At 38.0% G+C, this 25,704-nt stretch overlaps 1 protein-coding gene across 2 annotated transcripts; it reads left to right on the forward strand.

The window, feature by feature from the left end:
• The first annotated feature begins 521 nt into the window (after nucleotides 1-521).
• LOC105437709 (extracellular signal-regulated kinase 2) lies at nucleotides 522-18,582 on the forward strand. 2 transcript variants are annotated; one of them, XM_030998496.1, is made up of 13 exons: nucleotides 522-715; nucleotides 8,604-8,702; nucleotides 9,390-9,419; nucleotides 10,305-10,395; nucleotides 11,130-11,260; nucleotides 12,151-12,320; nucleotides 13,215-13,412; nucleotides 14,231-14,365; nucleotides 14,735-14,840; nucleotides 15,519-15,777; nucleotides 17,283-17,387; nucleotides 17,988-18,097; nucleotides 18,367-18,582. In XM_030998496.1, the coding sequence occupies exons 1-13, from the start codon at nucleotides 650-652 to the stop codon at nucleotides 18,565-18,567; spliced, it is 1,701 nt and encodes a 566-aa protein (XP_030854356.1). In that variant the 5' UTR covers nucleotides 522-649; the 3' UTR covers nucleotides 18,568-18,582. The 2 variants fall into 2 exon arrangements, with proteins under 2 accessions (XP_030854356.1, XP_030854361.1); XM_030998501.1 differs by lacking the exon at nucleotides 17,283-17,387.
• Nucleotides 18,583-25,704: the final 7,122 nt, after the last annotated feature.

Consider the following 25,704-nt stretch of genomic DNA (forward strand, 5'->3'; position numbering starts at 1 on the left):
TTTATTTTTTATTTTTTTTTAATTAAAAGGGGTCGACGGGGCGTGCGCCCTCACGTCCCCCTGGATCCGCCCCTGGATAGGCTACATCATATCATGTCCTGTGTGGTGGATCTTCTTATCGTAAATATCGCGCTGTATGGTTGTATGAGGGAAACTCACATTTCCCTGGTTTTATACAGATTTTCTTCATCTTTTTCGTTTTTTCCCCCGTAAACGGAGGCGGTGCGTTGCCAAGGTATTGCGTTAAACAATTCTCTGACGTCCGGATACGATCGAAGAGTTTAGTATGCGCAAATTACATGGAGCAGGAGCAAATCGTCCCACAGTGCAATGTAACGGAAACCGTTTCACTATTGACGTTCTTTAAAAAAATCCTACTCATTAAACAATTTCAAATGAAATGCAAAAAAAGCAATGAAATTCAAAATGATTTAAATCTAACATATGTAAAGAGATATTTCACTCCAACTAGAGCATATTCTACCTTGAAACAAAATTACAATTCCGAATTTAGAGCACTCATTTATGCTGAGCGGAGGCATGTTAGTTTGTGATACGGCTTTAGCTATGTACAAATTGGCCTAATTTTGCACGAGAAATGGGAAGGATATTTGATTAATACACTGAAAGTAGAGGGATTTTTAGCATCATGACCTCAGAAGTGGAAGAACATGTCATGGCCAAATATGAAATCAAGAAGCGCCTTGGAAAAGGAGTAAGTTCTAGTGAACTATTATAAATGTTATGAGTGGTTGTATTGCAGGTGCTTGAGTGGGGGAATCCGTAGTCTAGCGGCAATCAAAGAGTACTAGGCCGCTAGGTCGGGCGTAAAATGACCTCAGTTGCCGATGCGTGTTTTTCGTATGGATACCTTATTTTATGTAGGTACGTGAACGAAAAAATAGGATTCATTGAATTTCCTTAAAAATAGTACCAATCGAAAGAGCATGAAAAATACATCTAAAATAATACCAAGATCACCACCCTAGGTCAACAAATAGCGAAATAACGAAAGTTTAATGGTTTAAAAAAAAAAATTGTGTTCCTGCGGCCCCCCACCCACGCAAGTCATTGAAGGATTGTGTGACAACTTGTTGATGAGTTCGAGGGTCTTAGATTTAATAGATAGAGTAAAGGAGCCCGTAATCGGCCAGCTCCCGTTTTCGGCCGATTGGTTGGATACAAGGTAAAATCACTCTAAAATACATCGCATAATAGCATAACACATATCCCACACATACCATACCATGCCAGTGTCACTGAAGAACCACATTTGCAATGGAAAATATATCCTAAAATATCACATTTTAGCGATGTAATCGCCGGTCCCGCTACCCAAATCTGAAAAATCGAGTATCTTACGCGTGTCTGTAAGAAATATGGGTACCATAAAATGAGCTTTATTTCAAGTATTTTTCAGATTTAAAGCCCGATTTTGTGCTAGTCGCAAGCTCAAAAGTATGTCATCGCATGTATTAAATCAATGCAGCCGCACACCGCGACGCACACACGATATCTCTATCTAATTCAGATTCCAACTTCCGATCACCGCTGTGCCCGTCTTCGGCCAGGCGAGCACCAGGGAGCTCCGGCGTGGGATACCTGCTCCGCCCGCTTGTGCTGTACATCAGCGCGGAAACGCACGGCGCGCGCGAGCGCTTCCTATTGACTTTGTACATGCGGCCGTAAACTGAAACGCTCGGCCGATAACGGGCTCCAAAACAGTGAAAATTGAAATGGATATTGTCATGGCAATTCGTGATTTTTTTCTGGGATTCTTTTTTTGTGTAAATAATAATAATATTTGCTTCATGATTTGAACAAGAAATGATAATAAATAGGAAGTAAAGAGTCCTAAAAATAGGATTTTGTCTTAAGTGGCCGAAAACGGGCTACTTTACTCTACTCATGATAATAGACGAGTCGGCAGTCAGGTTTGTGATGATGGTGAACATGTTTATTGAACTACGACGGATACCGGATATATCGGATATCGTATATCGTAACATCCCCCTTCCTCTGGAAAGATTGGGAATCAGTGAACATCACTGATCGATGATTAATGACATATTGCTTTGATAACAATACTTTTGGTAGTATGCAAGTTTTGGTTATTTGCTTCCTAATAAACTTTTTCCAATCAGGTTATATAACTAGGGTGTCTGAACGATTTTTCAATTTTCAATTTGGGATCGTTTTTCACCATTTTTGTTTGATATTTGAATAAAAAAATGTTATCAGAATAATACATTTCAAATTTCAAGTCTCACCGATGTTTCTATCAAAAGTTACAGCCCCTCCAAAACGCTGGTATATTCATATCATTTTGGTCAAAATCGACGAAAAAGACGCCCACGCAGAGTGATGTTGTTTTGCTAAATTTAGCCAAACAGCTGTATCGCGCGATATGCAAGCGTATGCATATCGTACGCATGCTGCTAAGCCAATCCGCGACTTGCAGCTTGAGCTACGCTGTCTCCGCGACATGTGCCATTGACTAGTATGGTTGGCGTTCGTCGCACAATAAACCCGGAAGTGAATGCACGTTATAGTCAATGGCAATATCGCGGAGATGTCTCCGCGATATTGCCATTGACTATAACGTGTATTCACTTCCGGGTTTATCGAGGGAATTGCCAACCATAATTTCAGTCACTATAATGTGGGGTTTCGTTCGTGCGCGGAGATGTTACGCGATGTAACCATGGTTTGGACTGAGCGGAGCGCACGCCCCCTAATTAGCTGATCCACCAAATAGCGAGAAGGGTATTTTTAAACTGTTATCAGTTGTGATCCCTGGGGGCTAGCGAAAATATAATCACATAGAATTGTTCCTTAGGACTGGACTACTTATCGATCGGGGCGTCATATCTCAAAAGTGACAAACCTCAGAGTTAGCCAGGACACAATGTTTAAATTGCTGTTTTGACCAAGATATTTTTAAAATTTCGGGGGCTACGCCCCTTTGGAAATATTGGAATTCACCTGCTCTTTCATATGACACCTCATTCTTGAATCTTGAATCTTGAATTTGTTGCACCCAAAAAGCTACGTTGACAGCTGTCCATTCATTGATTATCACCTTCAGGATCACAACAGATAAAGGTTTGAATCTCGATTTGAAAAAAAAAAAATTGACTTTTTTTGCATGGTCGCGCAATGCACGTAGGCTGCATAGGGATGCGTGTAATCTCTATGGGAAGAATTTTAGCACACAACATCGGGTGCGCGATCAGACACCCTAATATAACATAAAATCTTGATTTGTTTTCAATACGTTTCTTTTGTATTGTATTAACGAATGAGTATTTACTGTATAAATAATTATATCGTTCTACTTTCAACTTCACAGTTGATCTGCAAGATTGAACATAGTTTTGATATAACTCGATCCCTTTATAAAATGGATTTCCAAACGAAACATGTTTGGGCTAGCATCTGTTTAGACTTATAAACATTATGCTTGTCATACCAAAAATACTGTACAATGATTATACATACATATGAACAATAAACTTCTTAGACTACATTAAACTAAGCGTCTTCTGTGTTCTTCTTTATCTTCTCTCTTCTTTGAAGAAATTTAAGAGTTCAGTTTCAATCTTCAAACATGTATCTCGCTGGTGTACGGATGTTGCGTCCATATCTTGTTGTGGTTTGCGAGTTTGATGTTGGTCCTTTAGCTTGAATGTTCTGAGTTTCTGGTGTTGGCTGATGGTTGTTGCCATTCTGTTGTGGTGTTTCTGCTTGAGTAGATGAAGTGTAGTCTTCGTCGAACCTAACACGCTTTGGAGTAGGGTTGGTTGACGATGGAATCTCCCTCAGGTGAGATCGGTTTCGTCTCAGGATTCCTCCGTTAGGTGTTGATACTTCATACGACCTAGGCTCGTCGCAGACTTTGGATACTTTGGCTGGTATCCAAGTATGATCTTTGGGATGTAGGACTCTGACTGGTTGTCCTACGTGGAGTGGTGGAAGATCTGGACCCGCATGTCGATCGTGCGTTTCTTTCATCTTACTCTGTCGATTCAAGAGATGATCAGTGGTGGTAGATTCTCTTGAAAGATAATGACTTGGCAGTGTTGTTCTGATGGGTCTTCCAAACAACATCTCTGCAGGTGATCTCATGTGACTGTCAACGGGTGTTGCTCTTAGGTGTGACATAGCCAGTTGACTGTCTTGGCCAGTCTGTGAACACTTTTTCAACAGATTCTTGACGGTACGAACCATTCTCTCAGCTAGTCCGTTGGATCTTGGATAGTGAGGTGAAGAGGTTGTATGGGTGATCGACCACTTCCGGCACATGTCCTTGAAGTGCTTCCCGACAAATTGTGGACCGTTGTCGGATACGATCTCCTCTGGTGGACCAAATAGACTGAAGATTCCACTCATCACGTTGGCTACTGCAGCACTTGATGTGTCAGTCAGCTTGTAGACTATCGGATACTTGGAGTAATAGTCAGTGACGAGTAAATAGTCTTGTCTGTTTAGCATGAACAAATCTGTTCCTAGTCTAGTCCAAGGTGCTGAAGGTACATCATGGGGAAGCAACGGCTCTTTCTGTTGCCTTGCCTGGTGTTCCTGGCATGCAGCACATTGCTTTACGATCTGTTCAATGTCCTTGTTGATGTGTGGCCAGAACACTGTCTCACGAGCTAGTCGTCTCGTGCTCTCGATTCCCATGTGTCCAAGATGAAGTTGTCTGAGGATATCTTCTCGAAGTGTCTTCGGTATGATGACTCTGCTTCCTTTGAAGAGTACTCCTTGAGATACTCCAATCTCATCTCTGTAAGACCAGAATTCCCTTAGGGATGTCGGCAGCTCCTGAAGAGTTTCGGGCCAACCCTGAGTGACTGTCTGCCACAATGACCTAAGAACAGGGTCATTGGATGTTTCCCTCTGGAGTTCTGTTCTCTTGTGTTGTCCGAAGAAGATCAAGTCGATTTGATGAGTGTCTTCTACTTCGGAGCAGATTGATTCCACTCTGATGTCTAGTGGAACATCGCGTGCTTCCTTGGGGTTAGGAAGACGGCTCAAGGTATCTGAAAGAATCATTTCTTTCCCAGGTCGGTACTTGACTTGGCATCTGTATCCTTGTACCTTGATCAATAGTCTCTGTAGACGAGGTGGTGCGCTTCTTAGAGGTTTCTTCCAAATTGTCTCCAAAGGCCTGTGATCTGTTATCACAGTGAATTCCTTCCCGAATAGGTATGTATGGAATCGGACGATACCAAACACTAGGGCTAAGGTTTCCCTCTCTATGTTCGAGTAGTTGGACTGTGCATTGGAGAGACTTTTGGATGCAAAAGCTACGGGTTTGCCATCTTGGAGCAGGCATGCTCCCAGCCCTTTCATTGATGCATCTACCTCAACGGTTGTCTCTTTCTTTGGGTCAAAGAACTGCAGGCATGCACCCGATGAGACTGCGCTTTTCAGGCTGTTTAAGGCATGTTCGTGATCCTCGTCCCAGACGAATGGAATTTCCTTGTGAAGGAGTTCACGAAGTGGTGCTGACTTCTCTGATAGATTAGGAATGTATGGTGCTAGGTATGTGAATAATCCTAGGCATCTCTGAACATCTTCCTTGTCCTTGGGTGAAGGCATTGTGTTGATAGCTTCAACCTTGCTTGGATCTGGGAAGATTCCAGATCTTGTGTACATGGATCCAAAGTAGCTGATAGCTTCCTTCTTGATAGTACACTTGGAGCTGTTGAACACGAGTCCTTCCTGTTTCGCTGTCTCCATGAGTAAGTGGAGATTCTTGTCGTGTTCCTCCTCTGTTTTCCCGACAATGGCAATGTCGTCTGCGATACATACGCAGCCAGGCACATTCTGGACGATCCTATCCATGTGTTGCTGGAAGATGTCTTGGCTTGTGCATAAGCCGAAGGGTAATCTTTGGAAACAATATCTTCCAAATGGTGTTCTGAAGGTGGTCAGGTCTTGGCATTCCTCTGCTAGGTGTACTGACCAGTATCCAGCTTTTGCGTCTAGCTTGGAGAAGAATTGAGCTCCTGCGAAGATTGGTTGGATTTCTTCCAAGGTTGGAATTTTGTGTGGACACCTTTTCAAGGCATCGTTCAACCTTCTGGGGTCAAGACATATCCGTATGGATCCATCTTTCTTCACAACGGTGGTCATCGAGCTACACCAATCTGTGTGGTTTTCTATCTTTCTGATGACTCCTTGCTTCTCCATGTTATCTAGTTCGGCTTTGATCTTGTCCTTCAGATGGACACTGCACTTTCTAGGTGCATCTATGGTTGGCTCTGCATCATCTTTCAGATGCAGCATTGCTTTCCCGCTAAAGCTTCCTATGGCATCAAACTGATCTGGGTACATGTATGTTTGTTTGAGGTCACTAACACTTGTGATAGGTGTACATGTATGTGTAGGTGTGTCCTTGTGCATTGTGTGGATTGTGATAATCCCGAGATCTGTGCAACCTAACAACCCTAAGATAGCTGGTCCATTCACGTCTGCTACGTAGAATGTATGTGTATACCATTCTGGACTCTTGTATCTACACTTTATGTCTAGTGTACCAACGCATGGTATTGATATTTCGCCATATGCTACTAGCTTTACTGGTGTACGTTTCACTACTTGCCTCCACTTGTCACCATATATTTGTTTGGCTGTGCGTACTGTGATAGTATTAGCGCTTGCCCCAGAGTCTATCTTCAGATATAGGTAATGCTGACCTGATTTCTGTGGGCATATGATGTCAATGTTTGCAAAAGCTACTGTACCCTTTGAGTTGATCACTGTGTGTGTTCCGATCGTGTGTATGGTGTCAAAATGTTCGAAGTTTGATGGACCTGCTGATTGTTGATGTTCATGATCTGTGCTAGTATCATGTTCAGTGTCCATTTCACTTATCGGTTTATACTTTCGACCCTTTGATTTTGATCGTGATTGGTTACCGTGTTTCGGTTTACGGTCATCAGATTTATGGTCATCTGATCTACGATCTGGTTTTCGACTACGATCGTTCTTAGCCTTTCTACAGAACTTGGCCCAATGGCCCTTTGTGTCACAGGCACGACACACATCGTGGTACGCAGGGCACTGACGAGGTTTGTGGATACGTCCACAGTTTCCACACGTCTTTCGTCCCTGGTTCCGCTTGAATGAATCTATGCTTTCTTTAGCCGGCTCAAGCGTTTCTAGGCATTTTCTGCTCGCCGCAACTGCCTCGTATTTTCGGCCCTCTACTAGAATTGCATCGATTTGATATCCTTTAGGCTGGTCCAATAGGAATTTCTGGAATTCTAGACTTGGTGTTGAGGTGATGACTACCTCCATTATCCGCTCGGCAAGTTCAGATTCCTCAAAATTGCATGTTTTGGCTTTGTCTCTACATCGAGTAACGAATGCGTCAATGCTCTCATCTTGTCTCTGCCGATATCGCATCAGCTCGAGACGATGGACCCGAAAATTAATGTTTACCTTTATTTGTTTCTCAAATAATTTCCACAGTTCTTGTGGTTTTTCTTGGTCGGCCTCTGATAGCCCAGACGCATTGATGCGGCGCAAACCTTCGTTGCCTACAGCGATTTTTATTTTTATAGCCTTTTTTTTGTTTTCAGTTATTTCTTGATCTGCCAACACAAGCTCCATTCTCTGCTTGAATAGCTTGAATTCTTCGGGTAGGTCTGGTACCTCCCATTTCATCTCTGGATACTTATTACTCATTGTATTATGTTCTCGTGTGCGTATTGGTTACGACAGATTATATGAATGAGTGTAAATCTTTGTGTTTATCTTAGTGTGAACAGGTCCTAACCGGCTGGTGTTGATAAGGTTCGTACACGTATACCTGTGTACACTCTCGCACCTGTGTGGATGTCATTAAGTGTCTCATGCAATGAAAATGTTGGTCACTCTCACTCAATGTCTGACAGTGACAATTCCTCACACACCAGATATTATTGTTAATATTATCTGAAAACAGGTTTAATGTTCACACCTCTGATTTAGTTTAATTTTAGATTTAAACTTTACTAGTTTAGTTATTATGCAGACCCCTGTGTCAGTGATTGAGCACAGTTATAACTTGATTAGGCTATTCTGAGCAGGCTTTATGAACCTTTATATGCTCATACACACATCACCATTCACGTACGAGTTCATCGGGATTATGCAGTAGCATCAGTGTCTCGGTACACTGTGCTGTATATATGTACGGTGCACGTACAATGCATACGAAAAAGTGCGACGTGACAAATCGCTAATCGACGATAATTTTGCTAATTATACTTCCCAACTGTCGTGAACTGGATCAATTGTGTCTTCAAAAATCAAACTTGATTTCGAAGATCCCAGCAGCTGCCACCATGATGAGTTCGAGGGTCTTAGATTTAATAGATACTCATGATAATAGACGAGTCGGCAGTCAGGTTTGTGATGATGGTGAACATGTTTATTGAACTACGACGGATACCGGATATATCGGATATCGTATATCGTAACACTTGTGACCTTTTTTTTTAGAAATGTCTCCAAGAATCTTCATGTTTTAAAAATTTAATATACTATCTCTGAACCTAAGAGGCAAAATGAGAAGAATTAACCTTTCTTCCTTGTTCTTTCCTTCACAGGCATATGGCATTGTATGGAAGGCCATCGATAGGAGAACGAGGGAAGTTGTTGCCTTGAAAAAGATTTTTGATGCCTTCAGAAATCAGACAGATGCACAGGTAAGAAGCACATGAATAGCAGGAGGTTCAAATCATTGTGTACATGTAGACTGTCTTCCTAGAATTTAAGGACAAACTTACACATGCTGTTCAGATTTTTTATTTTTTTAAAGATACAGGGGCCTAGTTAGTTGTTACTCAAAACCGTAAAAATTCTAAGTTCATGGACATCCCATTAAAAACGTGTGTTATTGAATCAACACACGTTCCTATGGGATCTTCTTCTTCCAATGTAGTACATCCCTCTAAAAGAGTATTGTCGTACTTTGATATCCACAAACTTAGACTTACACTGTAATCTGTATGATGAGTTTGAGTAACGGGCCCCAGGGCTCTATAATACAATAACAAAGGTCCAGTACACCTCAGTTTGGGCGATGTTTAAGCGTGGAGTTCTGGTTGATGAAATTTAATAGAAATTTGAATATTTAGCCTTTAATTATGTAAATTTACATGAAATAATTATCCTATAAAAGGTTATAAATAAAGTTTTATGGTTTGTTTAAAAGTAAAGAACTACATATAGGCTGTGTAGTAACTTTGATTTCATTTTTTTCCATATTATTTGAATGATTTTCTAAGATGTTTAAATCCTTCTCTCTCTCTCTCTCTCTCTCTCTCTCCCCCCTCCCTCCCCCTCTCAATCTCCTCTCTTCTCCTGCTCATTCTCTCCCATTTTTTCTACAGAGGACATTTCGAGAAATCATGTTCTTACAAGTAAGTCATTTATCATGAATGTATGAAATCACATTGTTAGATATTAAATATACAATAATTTCCTTTGAGGTGATATGCTACATGACTATGATTTTGCCTCTTTTAAATGTAAGATATTCACAATATCTACAGGTGCATTCATTGCTTTTTCAATTTTCAGGCTTACAGTTAAGTATGGTAGTATTCATTTCCCAAATTTGTCAGCTTAGAGTACATGTTACAACCAAAGTTAGGAATTATTTATACAGGGGTTCTGCGGTCAATAATAAACTGGATGAGTCATGGAAATTTTTAAACAAACATGTATTTTCAAGTCCAAATGACTTGCAAATCACCAAAAGTATCAAGGAAATGGTTAATGATATGAATAATTTGAATATAGATATATTAGAAAGCTCTTTGAGGTACAAAGGTGTGATCGGTTCACAGCTCATCACGTGATATTGATTGTGAGGATCATAATAAGTATAGTTCTGCTTGATACCATATCCAAGCAACCCTGCGCGCACTGGCACATATACCCATCATTTGCATTGTTTTAGCAGCGCGCATTTGATGTGGAAGGCTGGGTGGTTTGAGAAGAAAAAAAATGCATCTGATTGAATTTACCCTTATGTTTATGTGACAAAGTGTAATCAAAGCTATCTGATATAATAGATAATGAATGGTAGGTTGTGGAATATATAATTTTTTTACCTCAAAGGACTAATATTTTCCCACAGTGCAGTATGCTTCGGGACATTTTTACATCCTTTGGCGGTCAAAATCCTTGTCATTTAAAAAAGATATATAATATATATACCGGTATATATTTTTTGTTTTTGTTTAATTAATTGAAAAAAAGTTTCATAGCTCTTTTTGTGTCTGTTTTATTTCTGTCTTCAGGAATTCAGTGACCATAAGAATATAGTCAAGTTACTGAATGTGATGAGAGCAGAGAACGATAAAGACATCTACCTCGTATTTGAGTACATGGGTGAGTTTGATCAAGTTGTACATTTACATAAAAACTGTTCGGGGGGGGGGGGAGTCTAGAGGCAGACCATGATTAATTACAGGCAGACAGTGATTAACTTAGGCCTGATAAAAACCAGATTTAAATCAGTTTCCTGATATTTTTGATTTTCCCGATTTTTTTTGTCTTCCCTCTTTTATCCTGATTTTACCGACTTCCCTGTTATTTTCTCTAATCTTCCCTATTTTGCCCGATTTTTTTCACAATTTTCTTACTCGAAAGGGGGGAATGTTGTTAGATGCCATTTTTTTTCCCGCGAATCCTCTTCTCTTTTTTTAACTCAAGGGGGGCGTGGTTGAGATGAAAACGAAAAACCTTTTTTTTTTTTAGTGCTCACTATCACCCCTGTTAATTACAGGGTACTGCAGCTGATTGTTTGCTTAGTGTCATTCTATGCAAGTGTATTGCTCCAACCTGTATTAATAGTCGTTGAAATGTTCATCACATACATGTATGAAGTGCAACTTGTTTATGAGGTGGTAAGTGGTTATTGTACATTATTGTGTAAGCGTATCTCCAGAGAGAGAGAAAAGAGAGTTGGGGGGGGGGGGGGATACACTTCTTTAGGATTGAGTACTTGGCACTGTCATATTTTTTGTTATAGCGCTTAGAGACTTTGGTGGAAAGTGCTTTATAAGCACCATCTTTATTATTATTATTGAAGTATGTTGTCTATTTTTTCTTATCATTTACAGACACCGATCTCCATGCGGTAATCAAGAAAGGAGGAATCTTAAAGGACATTCACAAACGTTATATCATGTATCAGCTTATTAATGCTACCATGTATATGCATTCTGGAAATGTCATACACAGAGATCAAAAGGTAACTACTGAGTAGAATCTGTAAAATTGTTTTTGTGTCATGTATTCAGTATTCCATACACCACATTTACCTTGGAAGTACTTGTTAGAATTTTTAATTTTTTTTTAAACCGGTAATACAAAATTTCAACATCGATGGTATGTTAATCAAACTGCAGAATTTCCTGGCCGAATGAATGCATCATTTAACCAAAATTTGTTCATAAATTTGTGTAGTTTTGTTTAACAAATGTTTGCAGCACTTGGCAAAAACGTCTTTTCTTTAAAATGAAAATAAAGACTTTGCAGGATATGAGTTTGATTATTAGATTTTAGAGGAAATACTGTGTGAGCCAAAAAAAAATTTACACCTAGAAAATTGCTAATTATTTTAAGAATCATCTATGAACAGTAAATTATGATACATCTTATGAAAGAGCGTTTTATCCCAAATCAAGTGGTATCATTTTTGTGTGGTATGGGTTCACGCTTGGATGAACAGGAGGCATTGTTTGCAAGAGTGCAAAAATCGACTTGCGCCAAAGTGATGCCTACAGTATGTGATATGTTGGGATTAAAGTGAGAGACTGAATTGAATGAATGTATCAAATGAGATGCATTGCATATATATGCTTTTTGCAGAAGCAAAGTCACAAACACAAACACACACACACGCACCCTAGTTCGTTCATATTTGATACGTGTGGCATGATTAATTTTGTTAAGGATGTTATTTGGATCTGCAATGACCGAATTAATACCCAAATCCCAATTGTTTTATGCAAACATCACATACGCAACTTTGGCGCAAGTCGGTTTTTGCAGAATTGGTTGAGAATATTCATGTGACTTTTGAATATTGAATGCCAGCATTAGAAACAAATTTTCTCTGTATTCTTCTTTCCTCTTCAGCCATCAAACATCCTGCTAGACACAGAGTGCTTTGTGAAGGTTGCTGACTTTGGTCTCGCCCGTTCAATAACCCAAATTGATGCTGTTCTGAGCGAAGACAATCCTGCCCTGACAGAGTATGTGGCAACAAGATGGTACAGAGCACCAGAGATCCTTCTAGCTTCTAAAAGGTGATGGTTTGGAATGATACTTAAAGCCCCACTGCAGTACATATAGCTACTTGCGCCCTCTATATAGCAAATGATGCCTTATCAGTGCCTGTTGGTCCCCCATGATCCACTTTTTCTTATGTGAATTGAGAGCTGATTTGATGAGATAACCACCTGTCAGTGACCTTGCAGGGAGGTCTAATCCCCCTGGCCAAACTAGTGCAGACAGGCTTTAATCACTGATTAGTTCCATCTCTCTATTCTTCTTCATTTCCCTGTCTCTTTCTGCCCATCTAATGGATATATACAGTGAAACCTGTATATAGAGACCACTCAAGGGAGACAAGGAAAGTGGTCTTTATAGGCAGGTGATTTTAATGTACAGGTTCCTTTAGTAAGGGTTTCAATGAGAAATAATTTTCATGGGAACGAGAAATTGAGGTCTTTATAGACAGATGGTCTTTCTATACAGGTGGTCTCTAGATCAGGTTTCACTGTACATATTTATCTGTCCCTAATACATTCATCTCTTCCCTTATATCTTTCTTTCCTCATGTATTTCTTAACAGTGTCTCTGTGTCTACCACTCTGTGCTCCATTCTCTTTCTCTGAAACACAAGCAGCTTTTCACAAAACCATCATTAGCACAAGTTTGCCGACATCCCATTGAAATGCATGTTAATTGTGAAACACACGTTTCAATGGGATGTCCACGAACTTGTTCTTGCATGTCAATGTATGATGGTTTGTGAAACAATACACAGTTTGCCTTCATGTATTTTGTCTTGTATAAGTTTCGATTTTGTTGTTGTTATTATTGTTGTTTATATTGCTGTCGCTGTTGTTGATGTTGTTATTGTTGAAGAAGAAAAAACTGAATAAATTTCTGTGGTATGCATATTTTTGTTGTTGCAGATATACCAAGGGAGTAGACATGTGGAGTGTAGGCTGCATCATTGGAGAGCTTCTCAAAGGGAAGCCCATGTTTCCTGGTTCATCCACATTCAACCAGCTGGAGAGAATTATGGCCATCATTGACCCGCCCACCAAGAAAGACATTGAGGCTATCCAGTCGGACTATGGAGCTACGTTTGTAGACATGTCAAAACTCAGGTAAGAATGCAGATGATTTGTAAGGCGGCAAGCTTGTGCTGGTATTTCAGGTACCTGTTTCACAAAACTTGTCATCAGTGACAAATGACAGTTTTTGTTATAAGCTAATGAAATCCTTGCTTCTAATTGGTTATCAGCAGATTTGTCACTGATTTTTGTCATTTTTAATTGTAAAAAGGCTTTGTGAATCCGGTCCCAGTTCTGTTTGTAATATGTGTCTGCTTTTCAAATACATGATCACAGTATACTCTATGTATACATCTTCTTCAATTCAAAACTGAATAAATGATGTCAATATTGAAAAATAAAAACATATTGTAGTGTTGCACTGTTGATGTATTGATTTGTACTGTATGCACTGTATAGACAGCTGTGTATACACAGTTTTTTATAAGCCTATAAGACAGGTTTCATTGAATTGAACTCTTAGATAGAGTCACAAGTTTGGTTCAGTTTTTAGTTCCTATCTGTGTACTCTAGAATTAATCTAAAATCAGAAATGAAACATCACATTCCTTGCTTTTTCCGTTCGTTGCAAGTAGAACAATATACATGAGGCCTATTATTGTTATTCTTTCCTTGAACTAATTTTTGATTCTTTTTCATATTGATGTATTTGTAAGTTTTCTTTATATCTTTGAACATTTCAAGTTTGTAATCTTTGTTTGTATCAGTCTCCCGACTGTTTTAACAAAGAATTTTGATTCAATAAACTGAAATGAATGAATAAATTAATTAATATATCAAGTTTCAATCTCTCTTTTTTGTTGCTTACTGAATTGAACATTTTCTTCATTCTTTTTGTTCTTGTTCACCAGGCATAGACAATCAATTGAGGAAGTACTACCGGGGGCCCCAGCTGATGCAATAGACTTGGTCAGAAAACTGTTACATTTCAACCCAGACAAGAGACTCACTGCCAAACAAGCTCTGTCACATCCATATGTAGCAAGGTATGTATATAGTGGTTAAGTGTGACATCATCAAATATCTATTTTGGGAATTTCTCAATTTTCTTCATTTTTCTGAAAGAGCATCAAAAATAATGTCTGAATGTCGAAAACCAATTGAATATGTTAAGTAGTGGCTGAGAGTTGACCATCTGAATAAAAAGATTTACTGTTGGAACTCAGTGTTATATTGCTGTGGTTCCTAATGCTCTGTGGAGCAAGCGAAATTAAATCCCATTTATTAGGAAACTTATGATAAACCTGTAAAGATGAAATTTGTTTCATGTGAGCCTGCCTTAGGATAGGTCATAGATGTTGCTTCTTCAGATTCACTTTTCATAAGGTCTTTCATATCCTCTTTTAATGCTTCAGATTTCGAAACAAACCTGGAGAGATATTTCTAGACTATGATGTAGTCCCACCCTTAGATGATGATGTGCAGCTCTCTGTTAATGAATATAGGTCAAAACTATATGAGGTAAGCAAAGCATGTGCAGCTCTCTGTAAAGAAATACAGGTCAAAACTATATGAGGTAAGCAAAGCATGTGCAGCTCTCTGTTAATGAATACAGGTCAAAACTATATGAGGTAAGCAAAGCATGTGCAGCTCTCTGTTAATGAATACAGATCAAAACTATATGAGGTAAGCAGAGTATGGGAGTATTTATCATAACCTTTCACATGGTAGTACACGAACAGAAGACTGTGCTCTCTTATTTCCTCAAGTGCTTCTTTTAAATATTTACCTCTAAAAATACTATGTTATTGAAGAGCCTTTGAAATCAGGGGGGTGGGGTGGGGGCATCATGACCACCCCTCAAAGATTTCCGCCACGTTAAAGACCATTCTATGCGAAATTTTGCTCTCATTTCCAAAATTACGTAAAAATAAATACCAAGATTCCATTTTCAAATCTGTTGAAAATCACTGATTCTGACATTTATAATTTATGTGCTTCTTTTACATATTTACCTCTAAAAATACTATGTAATTGAAGAGGCTTTGAAAACAAAGGGGGTGGGGGTCTCCATGAACCCCCCCCCCCCCCCCCCCATGAAGTATTATGTACATTACTATCCTTTTTTTCTCTTTCCCATTATTCCCGCTCTGTTCTCATGCATGTATGGATTAACTTCCTCTCTTCATTTCTGCCCAGATGATGAAAGAGAAGAAAGCCCGACACCGTCAGCAGCTGAGGGAAGCCCAGCAAGCCCAGAGGAGAGGGAGCCAATCCTCTACCCCACCCTCAGAGCAGGGTAGTCCTATGGTCAACGGCTCTACAGCCTCAGCCAGGTCTAACCAGGCTGCCAGCAGCAGAGGCACTAGTCGACAGAGACCAGCTGCTGCTGTCGGGCCTGGAGGAGCTGCAGCAGCACCTCAAGCACCAACGTCAACAACATACACAAATTACGCGGGTATGTTAGACTCTAATTTTGGTTGCATGTAATCTCATTCAGACAAAGCAGGTTATACTGCTTCAAAGAGAAAAACTTGATAGATAAATTTTATAATTTTAAAGGATTGACAAGAGGCAATGTTGTAAGGGTATCAGACCTGCCAACCAGTACGATTTAGTAGTATTTCGTACGATTTTTAAAAGCAAATACGACAGTACGATTTTCCTCAATAAAATACTATTTTCCAATTTTTAAAATTTTAATTTGTGTGTGTGCCATATTTTCAATGGCAAACTGCCCATTCTGTCCTGTAAAGTATCCTACAAGCATCTCACATCGGCAATTTGGGGATGTTCATTGGTTCATCGAACACACCGGTCGTGACAAAATCATGCATATTCAACCAATGATCCTTAAAAAAATTCTTCCTGTATGTAGGAACTGTAAGAGGCATTGATCCGCGTAACAGTCCGCGTTTATTTTTAAGAATACAACTTTTGTCAGTAAAATACAACTTTTGGGATTAAAGAATACAGTTTTTGAACTCCAGAGGTTGGCAGGTCTGGGGTATAGCAGTAGTTAGTTGCAATGTCCTCTACATGTACACCCTGATATGTATGTGATGATATACAGAAAAGAAAATCATACTATCCTTGTTTCATTCATTTTGCACTGGTAGTTATTTTTAAGCACTTCTGTCACATGTCTCGGTGGTGATTAGTTTTGCAAGGATATATGGGTTTTGGTACTGTATGTGTTGGATTATTTTGCATTAAAATGTGAGTATCTTGCTGGAATTTGAACCACCATTTGTAGAATAGTACATGTAATTCCTATTTTTTTGCCCGCACGGTCATGATATAAGCTCTGGAGTCCTCTTCCCCTTGCAATCTTCTGTATAAAATACATTGTTTCTATTTTGCCTTGAGAGATTCCAAATTTTTCCTTTGGAGGGTTGCTGGGCAGCTATGCAAGTAAGTGCACTTGACTTGTGGCTGTTAACTGAAATTCAACACATTTGGACGTATATGGTATTGGATACAATTATCTATAATTTTTCTGTCAAGTTCATCATGTACTGCAGGTCAAGAATCTAGGCCTCTGATTGGTAAAAAGTGTGGGCATCAAGATCGCTTCTAACTGCGTATCAAAAAACAAAGTACCTTGTGTTAAATAAATGGCATTAATTAAGTAAAGCACGTACAGCTTCTATTTGAATGTGTGAAGGTAGATGCCTCACTGTATTATAAATAGTATGAATTCCCAGGGTCTTTTTTAGATAGATTTGCACACCTTTGTGTTGTAGATATCAATGTTGTGTTACAGCAAGTTCCTCTAAGCAGCAAAAAAGATTTAGAACCTCACATATCTTAATAATAGTGTGTTTCATTGTGTATTTCTTTGATTTCTATTTTGTTTGCATGTTTATTGTCTGGTATACCTGTGTTCTGTGCTGTGCTGATACCATTGCTTACTGTGCCTCTCTCTATGTGCTGTCTTGATGTTGGCTTGCTGTGATGTAGCCGAGGCAAGGAAACATAGACCCCCCTTGAGCTCCGCCTCGGGGAACGGCCACACCCCCAACAAGCGCCTACACCATACCTCCAGTGCCCCCGTGTTGCATGCAGGTGAAACACCATGAATATTATACAGTAGGCTTGGAGTTTTGGGGAGTCCTGAAAAGGACTCTGGGTAATCTTTCTTTCTTGAGTGTGTGTAGTCCTGAAAAAGACGGTTGGTTATCTTTCTTATTATATATTTTTAGGGAGAACTATAGCGCTGGAGAGGATGGGTGGTAGGAGCATGAATATTGCTGGGGGGTGGTTAAGGGATTAAATTTTCTTTTTCATTCCCCACCTCACAACATAATGCTATATTGAATATGCCATTGTAATCATGCTTTATTTCATTATCTATTATATTTGATGTGTCGTAACAAAGTGAGCTTTACCATCAAAGGTAAATTTTGTGAACGGTACATGTATTATAATAATAATATTTCGTTCTCATATAGCGCTTTTTAGGCCCTCTCAAAGCGTTTTACAGATATATATCATTACCCTGGTCATCGGATTCAGGTTTACCTGCACACAATGTATGCACATTCTCCACTCCCTGGGGAGCATTCCAGCCAGGCATCATTTTTACAAGCGCACACTTACATGCGTATACTTAGCTCATCAGTTGATGCTCATGATTATAACCAGGTATATTTTTGTGATTTGCAGGTGTAGCCTTCGGGAGGTCAACGGCAGACCCACCTCCTGTGGCCATGCAGAGGAAAAACTCAGTCAGACAAAACTTACAGAGACAAAATAGTGTAGAGAACATTGCTGCAGTGAGTATTACTCAATGATAGACTTATTTAAGTTTTCAAGTTTATGACAAATATTTACGTTGATTTGAGAGGAAGAATACAGAGAATAATGAAAAGATTGAGAACAAGAACAGCAAAGTAATGGAAAAATGTGGAGGGGTTTTATACTGAGAAGATTATAGCTTGTAAAATGTAGACCCAATTAATGAAATGAAAACCGTTAAAATAATGTGTTATGCTCTGTGTAAAAACATAATTGTATTACTATCGTCATGACTTGTTCTGTACAGGGTCAGTACAATGGCAATGAGAACCAGTACCAGTCATCAGGCATTGGTCAGCAACGTCCATCATCTGGTCATCACCAGCGCACCAGGTCATTCTCAGCTGGCATACGCAATAGCACCATCACTAGGGATACAAAGGGTCAGCATGGAGGGAGTCTAGCCGTGTCAAGCTCAAGACTAGTAAGTTATCATCTTAGGGCGTAAAAAAAAAAGATGTTGTATTGCCCTTTGCGATCGACCCAAAAATCTAGAAATCCACGGTCGACTTTTTTTTTGTATTAAAGCATTCAAAACTGAGAAATAACAGCCCAAAGAGGGGGAAGAAAAAAAGTTTTTAAAAAAAAATTCCGACCGACCGACCAATGTTTTGGCACCTAAAGGTCAATGCAACATCTTTCTTTTTTTTAGGCCTAGTTATGAGGAGCAAGTGCTCTACAGGTGCAATCACATTGGTAGAAAATTTCAGGAAGTGTGATTCCCAGAGTTAATGCTTGTGTGAACACAACATTCCTGTCAGCAATTTTTTTTTGGAGATATTTCTCTTGAATTTGATTCTTGAATTTGTTACTTCCGTAAGGTGATGCGCGTTATGGTTGGAACTATCAGGGAGTCCTGTTTCCATTGCAAATTTTAACCTTTGGTTGTTTAAAAGTTCCATTATGTAATGTTTAATTATTTTCCTCCCCTCTGTGAGCAATGGATAATCTAGGTTGATTCACTTACCTGTGCATGCACCTTTGTGATAAGATAAACAATACACTGGTTCACAAATCTCCAAATTTGAATGATGAAATGCAATTTGATGGGGGAAAAAATGGAGATTTAGATCTCAAACTGGTTTAGCCAAATGTATATCATGTTTTAGATGTGCCATGATATGTCTCTATCTTCTTATATCTGTCCAGGGGAGTGTATCACAAAGACTGAGATCAACTTTAAGTTGGACTTAACTATGACAGGCTGTTCATGCCACTGTTTTCTCTCACCGTTTACTGGCACTGATCTCTCAAGAGACGTACAAATCATGGTCACAAATCTACAGAATTTACATTCTTTGATAGTTCATTATTATAGGAAAAAATATTATCTAAAGATCATAATGGTGAGAGCAAACAGTGGCATGAACAGCCTGTAATAGTTAAGTCCAACTTAAAGTCGATCTTAGTCTTTGTGTAACACTCCCCAGGAATTATTCTAGCTATTATGAGTCATACCGGTAAGGATACAGTAAAACAAATCTAAGTAATTTCTTCCTGCTTTCCTCCAGTGAAAGGAAACATCCGACTCCCTGGTAGGTTGTGTAATGCAGTTTCACAATTCATCTCCATCTCCATCTATCTTGTGTGATTTCAGTGTTCTTTTTAATCACCTGATACCTTTTTAATCACCTGATACCTTTTTAATCACCTGATACCTTGCAGTGAGTGCATTCATTGTATGGATTCATGTCAAACTTGGGAAATTAACTCATGATGTGTACATGTTCACCTGTATCAGGGATGAGAATCCTCCGCCGATTTCAAGACGGGGAAAAAAAACTTAAACTTTCAGATTATCATTAATTGTATATCTAGCATTGACCACAGTACTACCTTAACAGCATTTTTCTCTCATCTGAACAATGTTATAGAGTCCCTTTAAGCAAGATGGGGTAACAAATATTTCTCAAGTTTTGAATTAAAGCAAGGAAAACGTATCCTTTTACGTACATATATTCTAAAGTTGTCTGCCCCTGCCAGGCCAGGGGCATTGCCCCCGGGCCCCATTTAATCTTCCTCCTTTTTGGAAATTTCTCTGTTGCCATCCCTGTTGTATGCTACAAGAGTTATTGCTGTTCAATCCATGCGATAGAGACAGGGCAATTATAAATCACACTTTGGGAGCGATACGTAAGAGGGTCTGAAAATTGGACAGATATTGTCATCACGTACCCAACAGAATGCAGCAAATGGATGTATGACCAGTGGATAGATGTACATTACTAGAAAGACACATTTTAAGAGTTGCCAAACAATATGTATATAACACATTTCAGTTTGCATATCATCTGAATTGTCAGCAGTGATGGGATGTCTTTCTTTTTTTCTTTTTTTTTTAAACTAAAAAATTGAAAAGTTTTGAGAACCAACAAATATCAGCGTCCTTCTGCTGAGGGGGCTTTTTTTCTTTCTTTCTTGTAATACTGTCCAGTAATGCAGTGTAAACTTACATTTCATTAAAGTTTGAAACAATATATTGTTTGTTATTTTCACTGGGTGGATTTTTGTCATGGTAAATTATATTCTCTTTGTTTTTCTTCTCATCATTAAATAATTCCTGTAAAGCTAGGAACTTTTGAGGGCATGAAATGTTTGCAAAATTCATTGGTGGGTCATATTCCCTAGTTCCATGACTCTTTGAATTGAATCACAATTGACACAAACACAAAATTGTTGCAATTCACTCAAGTTTCTCTCCATGTAAATGGTAGTCCTTAACTATTCTCGAAAATTTCATGTTGCGAATGTTCTGCTTTACAATTTCCTCCTCGATTTAAGGGAAAATAAAAAATATTCTGAACATTAAAATAACCTTAGGAGGTTATATGTATCTCTGATAAGGAAGTGGTTTACATAAGTGCCTTTCAAATTGCAAAAATGTGATATGTCTAAAAAATTGTTTTGGAAGATAGTTATTAATTGAGTATAAATGGCAGGAGGGTGAAAATCAATAACACCATCTGTAATCCATCATTGAATATTATGCAAAAGCGATTTGTTGTATTTCCATCTTATTTTACAAATGTGATTTCTTTTTTGTCCAGGTCCCTGCTCAGAGACCTATTTCTGCCCAAGAGAGCCGACATGCTCAACCAGCAGGTCGTAAACAGTTTGGGTCAAAGACCAGCGGTTCCTCAGGAGCACCTCGGTCTACGTTTGGCAGCTACAGCCAAGCCCATGGTACGATATCAGCAAGTAGTTTGGCTAAGCTGCAGGGAAGGTAGTCTTCGGTCGACCACACCCAGTCCAGCAGCACGATGAGAGCAAGCGGTTTGGCCAGGCTTCATAAAGCAGTCCTCAATTGTTTACACCCAATCCTAGAGTATGATCAGCCTGGGACCCATTTCTCAAAGCCTTTTTTCAATGAAAAATGACAAAAATCAGTGACAAATCTGCTGATAACCAATCAGAAGCAAGGATTTCAGTAGCTTATAACAAAAACTGTCATTTGTCACTGATGACAATTTTTGTGAAATATAAAGGGATCCTTTATATTTGTTTTTATTTCTTTTTGCCTTTTGGACATTGTCATAGTATACAAACATTGACTGTTCAGAGTTTAAGCTATTGCCAAAGTTGATTGTGAAAATTGACTGTGCCATGTGATGAGTCAAGGGGCAGAGTAAAGGGTCAGGTGCGAATTGATGCCCACACTTTTGACCAATCAGAGGCCTAGATTCATGATACGTGGTACAATACATGATGAACGTGACAGAAACTTTAATATCTTTCCATTTTATCCCATGTTTCCTGGTAATGACAATTTAGCTCACTGATAGATACAGGTTTACTGAATTCTGAAATGGCTGAATGGGCTCGTCTTGCTCAAAATATATCTCTGTCTCAAAATCAGTCAGATTTGACCTTAAGTTATTGTTTACAAAGATGAACTACAGAAGTTTTAGCTGTTTAAATACACATCATAAACATGTATTAGATACTTTCCAAGTATGGACATAGTAAAAGAGTGTAATTAAGATAACAGTAACTATTGTGAAGAAGTTTGAAACATATGTTGTCAAAGTCTTTCGTAAGCTAAAGTTCCATTTCTTTTTGTCTTTATTTTGAAAAGTGACATTCCAACTTGAAAGCCATAGACTGAAGTATTTATTTACCATTCTCAAATCTACGAATTGAATGTGGACAATACTATTGAAGGAAAGGAAAGTTGTAAGCCATTGACCAAAGTATTTATTTACCATTCTCAAATCTACGAATTGAATGCTGACAATACTATTGAAGGAAATGCAAGTTGATTGATTGATATAAAGTTGATGAAATTGTCTGGACAGAGCAAATTGGAGAGGAGCAATTTATGTTTCACAGATGGCAACTTAAGAAATTCATAACTTTCCTATTTTTAATTGGATATTGCTCAAACTTTCACTAATTTGTTTCTCTTGTTGTTTTGAAACTTCTTTTTTTTTTCAAAGTTTAATCAGTTCACCTTGACTATTATGAGTATATATTTGCAATAGTTTGTTGTTTGTTTCTTACTCTCTCACCCTTAAGCATTTTCATGATCTGTCCTTTGTGCTGCTCTTCCATGTTTTCTCAGTAAAATATAAAGTAGTCGAAAATAGTTTTATAAATAGTGAAAAAACAGCACAGAAAATATGTTTTTAAAACTATTTTCAACTCTGGATATATGTTTCATCTATCTTTTCTTTCTAATCCTTAGCCTAAAATACGTTTTTCTGTTTTTCCCCATTCTTCTTCCCCCGTTTTTCTTCCCCTGTAAGAAAATTTAAGAAAAATGGTTAAGTTTTCAATAAAATATAGAGAAAATAGACAAAATATATGTGGAAAAAGAACAGAGTTGTTCTTCTTTTTTTGTTTAATATCTATTTCATTGTTTATCATTTTCATTTCATTCTTTCCTCCATCTCATTTTCTTTAATTTCGCTCTCTACTTTTATTTGAATATTCATTATTACTCTGCTTACCATGACAATTTTTCAAGAGTGAGAACCTTTCAAATCATTAAGGGAAAAAAAAACCTCCTTAGGAGGGATGGGGTTGCTGATAATCTCTTTATATTCTTGTTTTCAATTATTATATTGGAATATTTTGAAAAAATTATGATGTTCATGAACTTTTCGGTTCCTACCAATTTCATATTTACCAGAACATAGGGAACAAGGAGAGATGTATATGTTTTATTTAGCAGTTAAAGTATATGTACAGTGTATGTAGGTACAGTACATGTAACAAAGCCAATATATCCAGGGAAAGACATTGCCAAGACAAGTGGAATAGTTGAAGTATTCAAAGTGTATATCTCTTTGCTTGTGTCATATTGAGGATTCTTCCATTGTCTTATTTATGTAGAATTATATATTGACATATCATTATTTACAAGTATTTAAAGGGAACCTCAACCTGATGAATAAGTGTAGGTAATAATAATAATAATAATAATATGTCTTGTTTACCCAGGGTAGCCTCATCAGTATTTATACTGTTCTCCCTGAGGGCCCTGCAATCATATTATTACCCTGGTCATCTGATTCAGGCTTACCAGCACACAATGTATGCACATTCTCCACTCCCTGGGGAGCATTCCAGCCAGGTATACTGAAATTGATGTTCAATATTCCTTACGAAAAATGAACAACCAGTTTATAAATGAGGGTATACATGTACTTGGCCTGATGTTGGGCTGAAAAACGGTATGCATTATGTTGAGAATATCTTGCTCCTTACACTTGCACTGGTGAGGTGTCTTGTAGATTAATGGGCAAGAAAATAACAAATAGAATTAGAATAGCTGAAGTTATTTCTTGGGGTGAGGTTTCCTTTAATATGGCATAATTAATGAAAATATGAATTCAGCTGTGATTATTAAAGAAATATTTCTGTGAAGTGCTGAACAGTGACTCTCTAATGATACCTTGATTATAGAGTAAGCATTCTTCATGAATGACTTGCATTTAGAATATGTGTGTGTGATTCAATATATTTATAATAGAAGTGTCTTAAGAAATTGTTTAGACCAGTCCGCTCATAACAATCTATGTATTTTGTGTTAAGTGTATATAACATGTAAATGAGCTTGTGTATAAAGGTCTTCAAAGCAATGACATAATGTGACTATGACATCAAGATGATATTAAAACAGAGAGACGGTAATACTGTTCTCTTATATAGAAATATTATTGTTGTGATCTGTTGTTTTCTGGAGTGGATGCTAACTAAGGTAACTGTGCCAAAATCGTTGTGCAAACAGGTTGATATAAATGTATAAAAAAATCATAATTTTATGTCATAGCTGTAAAGTCAAACCTTTCTATAATGGCCATAAATGTCGTCTCCCTACTTAAAGATAAACTCCAGTACTGGTAAAAAAAAAAAAAAATTCTCACAGAATCAAACGAAACTTACACTGAATGTTCAAGATTACAAATAAATGACATGTGCCAAACAATTTTGGAAGAAAATGTATACTGGCTGAGTAATGAGCATAGAAAGACAAGGAAATCAAGGTAGTACTAGCCCCGACACCATGTGTGTTGTCCCATATATAGCTTTCTATGTGAGTGCTTGTTACTTTACCAAGACTCGGTCAAATTTATTATGATTTTGATGACTCCAGAACCTTGCAGTGCACCCCAATACTTACATGCTACATGATCAACTGTTTCTGATCCTTTCCACACCTTTTCTTTCACAATGCAACCGCATTACCAGTACTAAAGTTTATCTTTAAAGAGATGAATGTTTGTTAAAGACCTTGTTTAGAAAAGGCTACCTGTCTAGAGCGACCACTTTCTCTCTTTCCCTTGGGTGGCCTTAATAAACAGGTTTGACTTCACTATGGTTAGGACAAAGAGCTGATAATATATCTCTGTGAACTTGGTTAGGCTAAATGATATCAAAATTCTCATTCAAATATGCATGTGTCAAATTGCAACTTTTGTCTCACCAATGTCACCAAAAAAGTATCCCGTTGGCTTTCATTATGCACCGTTTTGTGCCATATTTCAAGCTGACTGCATTTAAAAACAATTGAACTTGTATTAACCTGAAATATTTATGGCGGGGGAGGGGGGGGGGGGGGGTCAAATAGAACGAGAGAGCCGACAATTCAGAGAAGGAGACTTAATTGTTTATAATATGAAATAACTAGACAATTATTAGAAAGTTATGATTTTTTTTTAGACACTGCTAGCTGATAAAGCAAATTTAAAATTCTCATATTTACAGTGATTATAATCACTAAAAGTATGTGGTTTAATTTATGGATAATTATTTCAAGAGAAAGAAAAAATTGTGGCAATTAAAAAACAAAGAAAAGTACTTGTCAATTTTGACCAGTGGCAAATAGACGTACCAAACAAAAACACAAACCAGTGCACGAACAACTACAAACGCATGCTTGAAATTTTCTCTAGCATATCATATTTTATAACCATTAAAATAATTAATTGAATTAATAACTATATGTACTAGCTAGAGTGGAAAAGAAATTATTTTCACTCCTTGTCATTATGCATATATCCATTCGATATTGACGTCGTACGCAAATTGGCACCGCTTGAAATTGATCTAGAAAAAAAGAGTAAGCTAACCTTTATTTTAT

The sequence above is a fragment of the Strongylocentrotus purpuratus genome, unplaced genomic scaffold, assembly GCF_000002235.5.
Source record: "Strongylocentrotus purpuratus isolate Spur 01 unplaced genomic scaffold, Spur_5.0 spur5_contig_860, whole genome shotgun sequence".
NCBI lineage: Eukaryota > Metazoa > Echinodermata > Echinoidea > Camarodonta > Strongylocentrotidae > Strongylocentrotus > Strongylocentrotus purpuratus.

Coding starts and splice junctions, on each gene's coding strand:
- LOC105437709 (XM_030998496.1), top strand. CDS start 650: ATGACCTCAGAAGTGGAAGAACATGTCATGGCCAAATATGAAATCAAG. Junction 10,396..11,129: donor CCTCGTATTTGAGTACATGG/GTGAGTTTGATC, acceptor TATCATTTACAG/ACACCGATCTCCATGCGGTA. Junction 15,778..17,282: donor AACATACACAAATTACGCGG/GTATGTTAGACT, acceptor GCTGTGATGTAG/CCGAGGCAAGGAAACATAGA.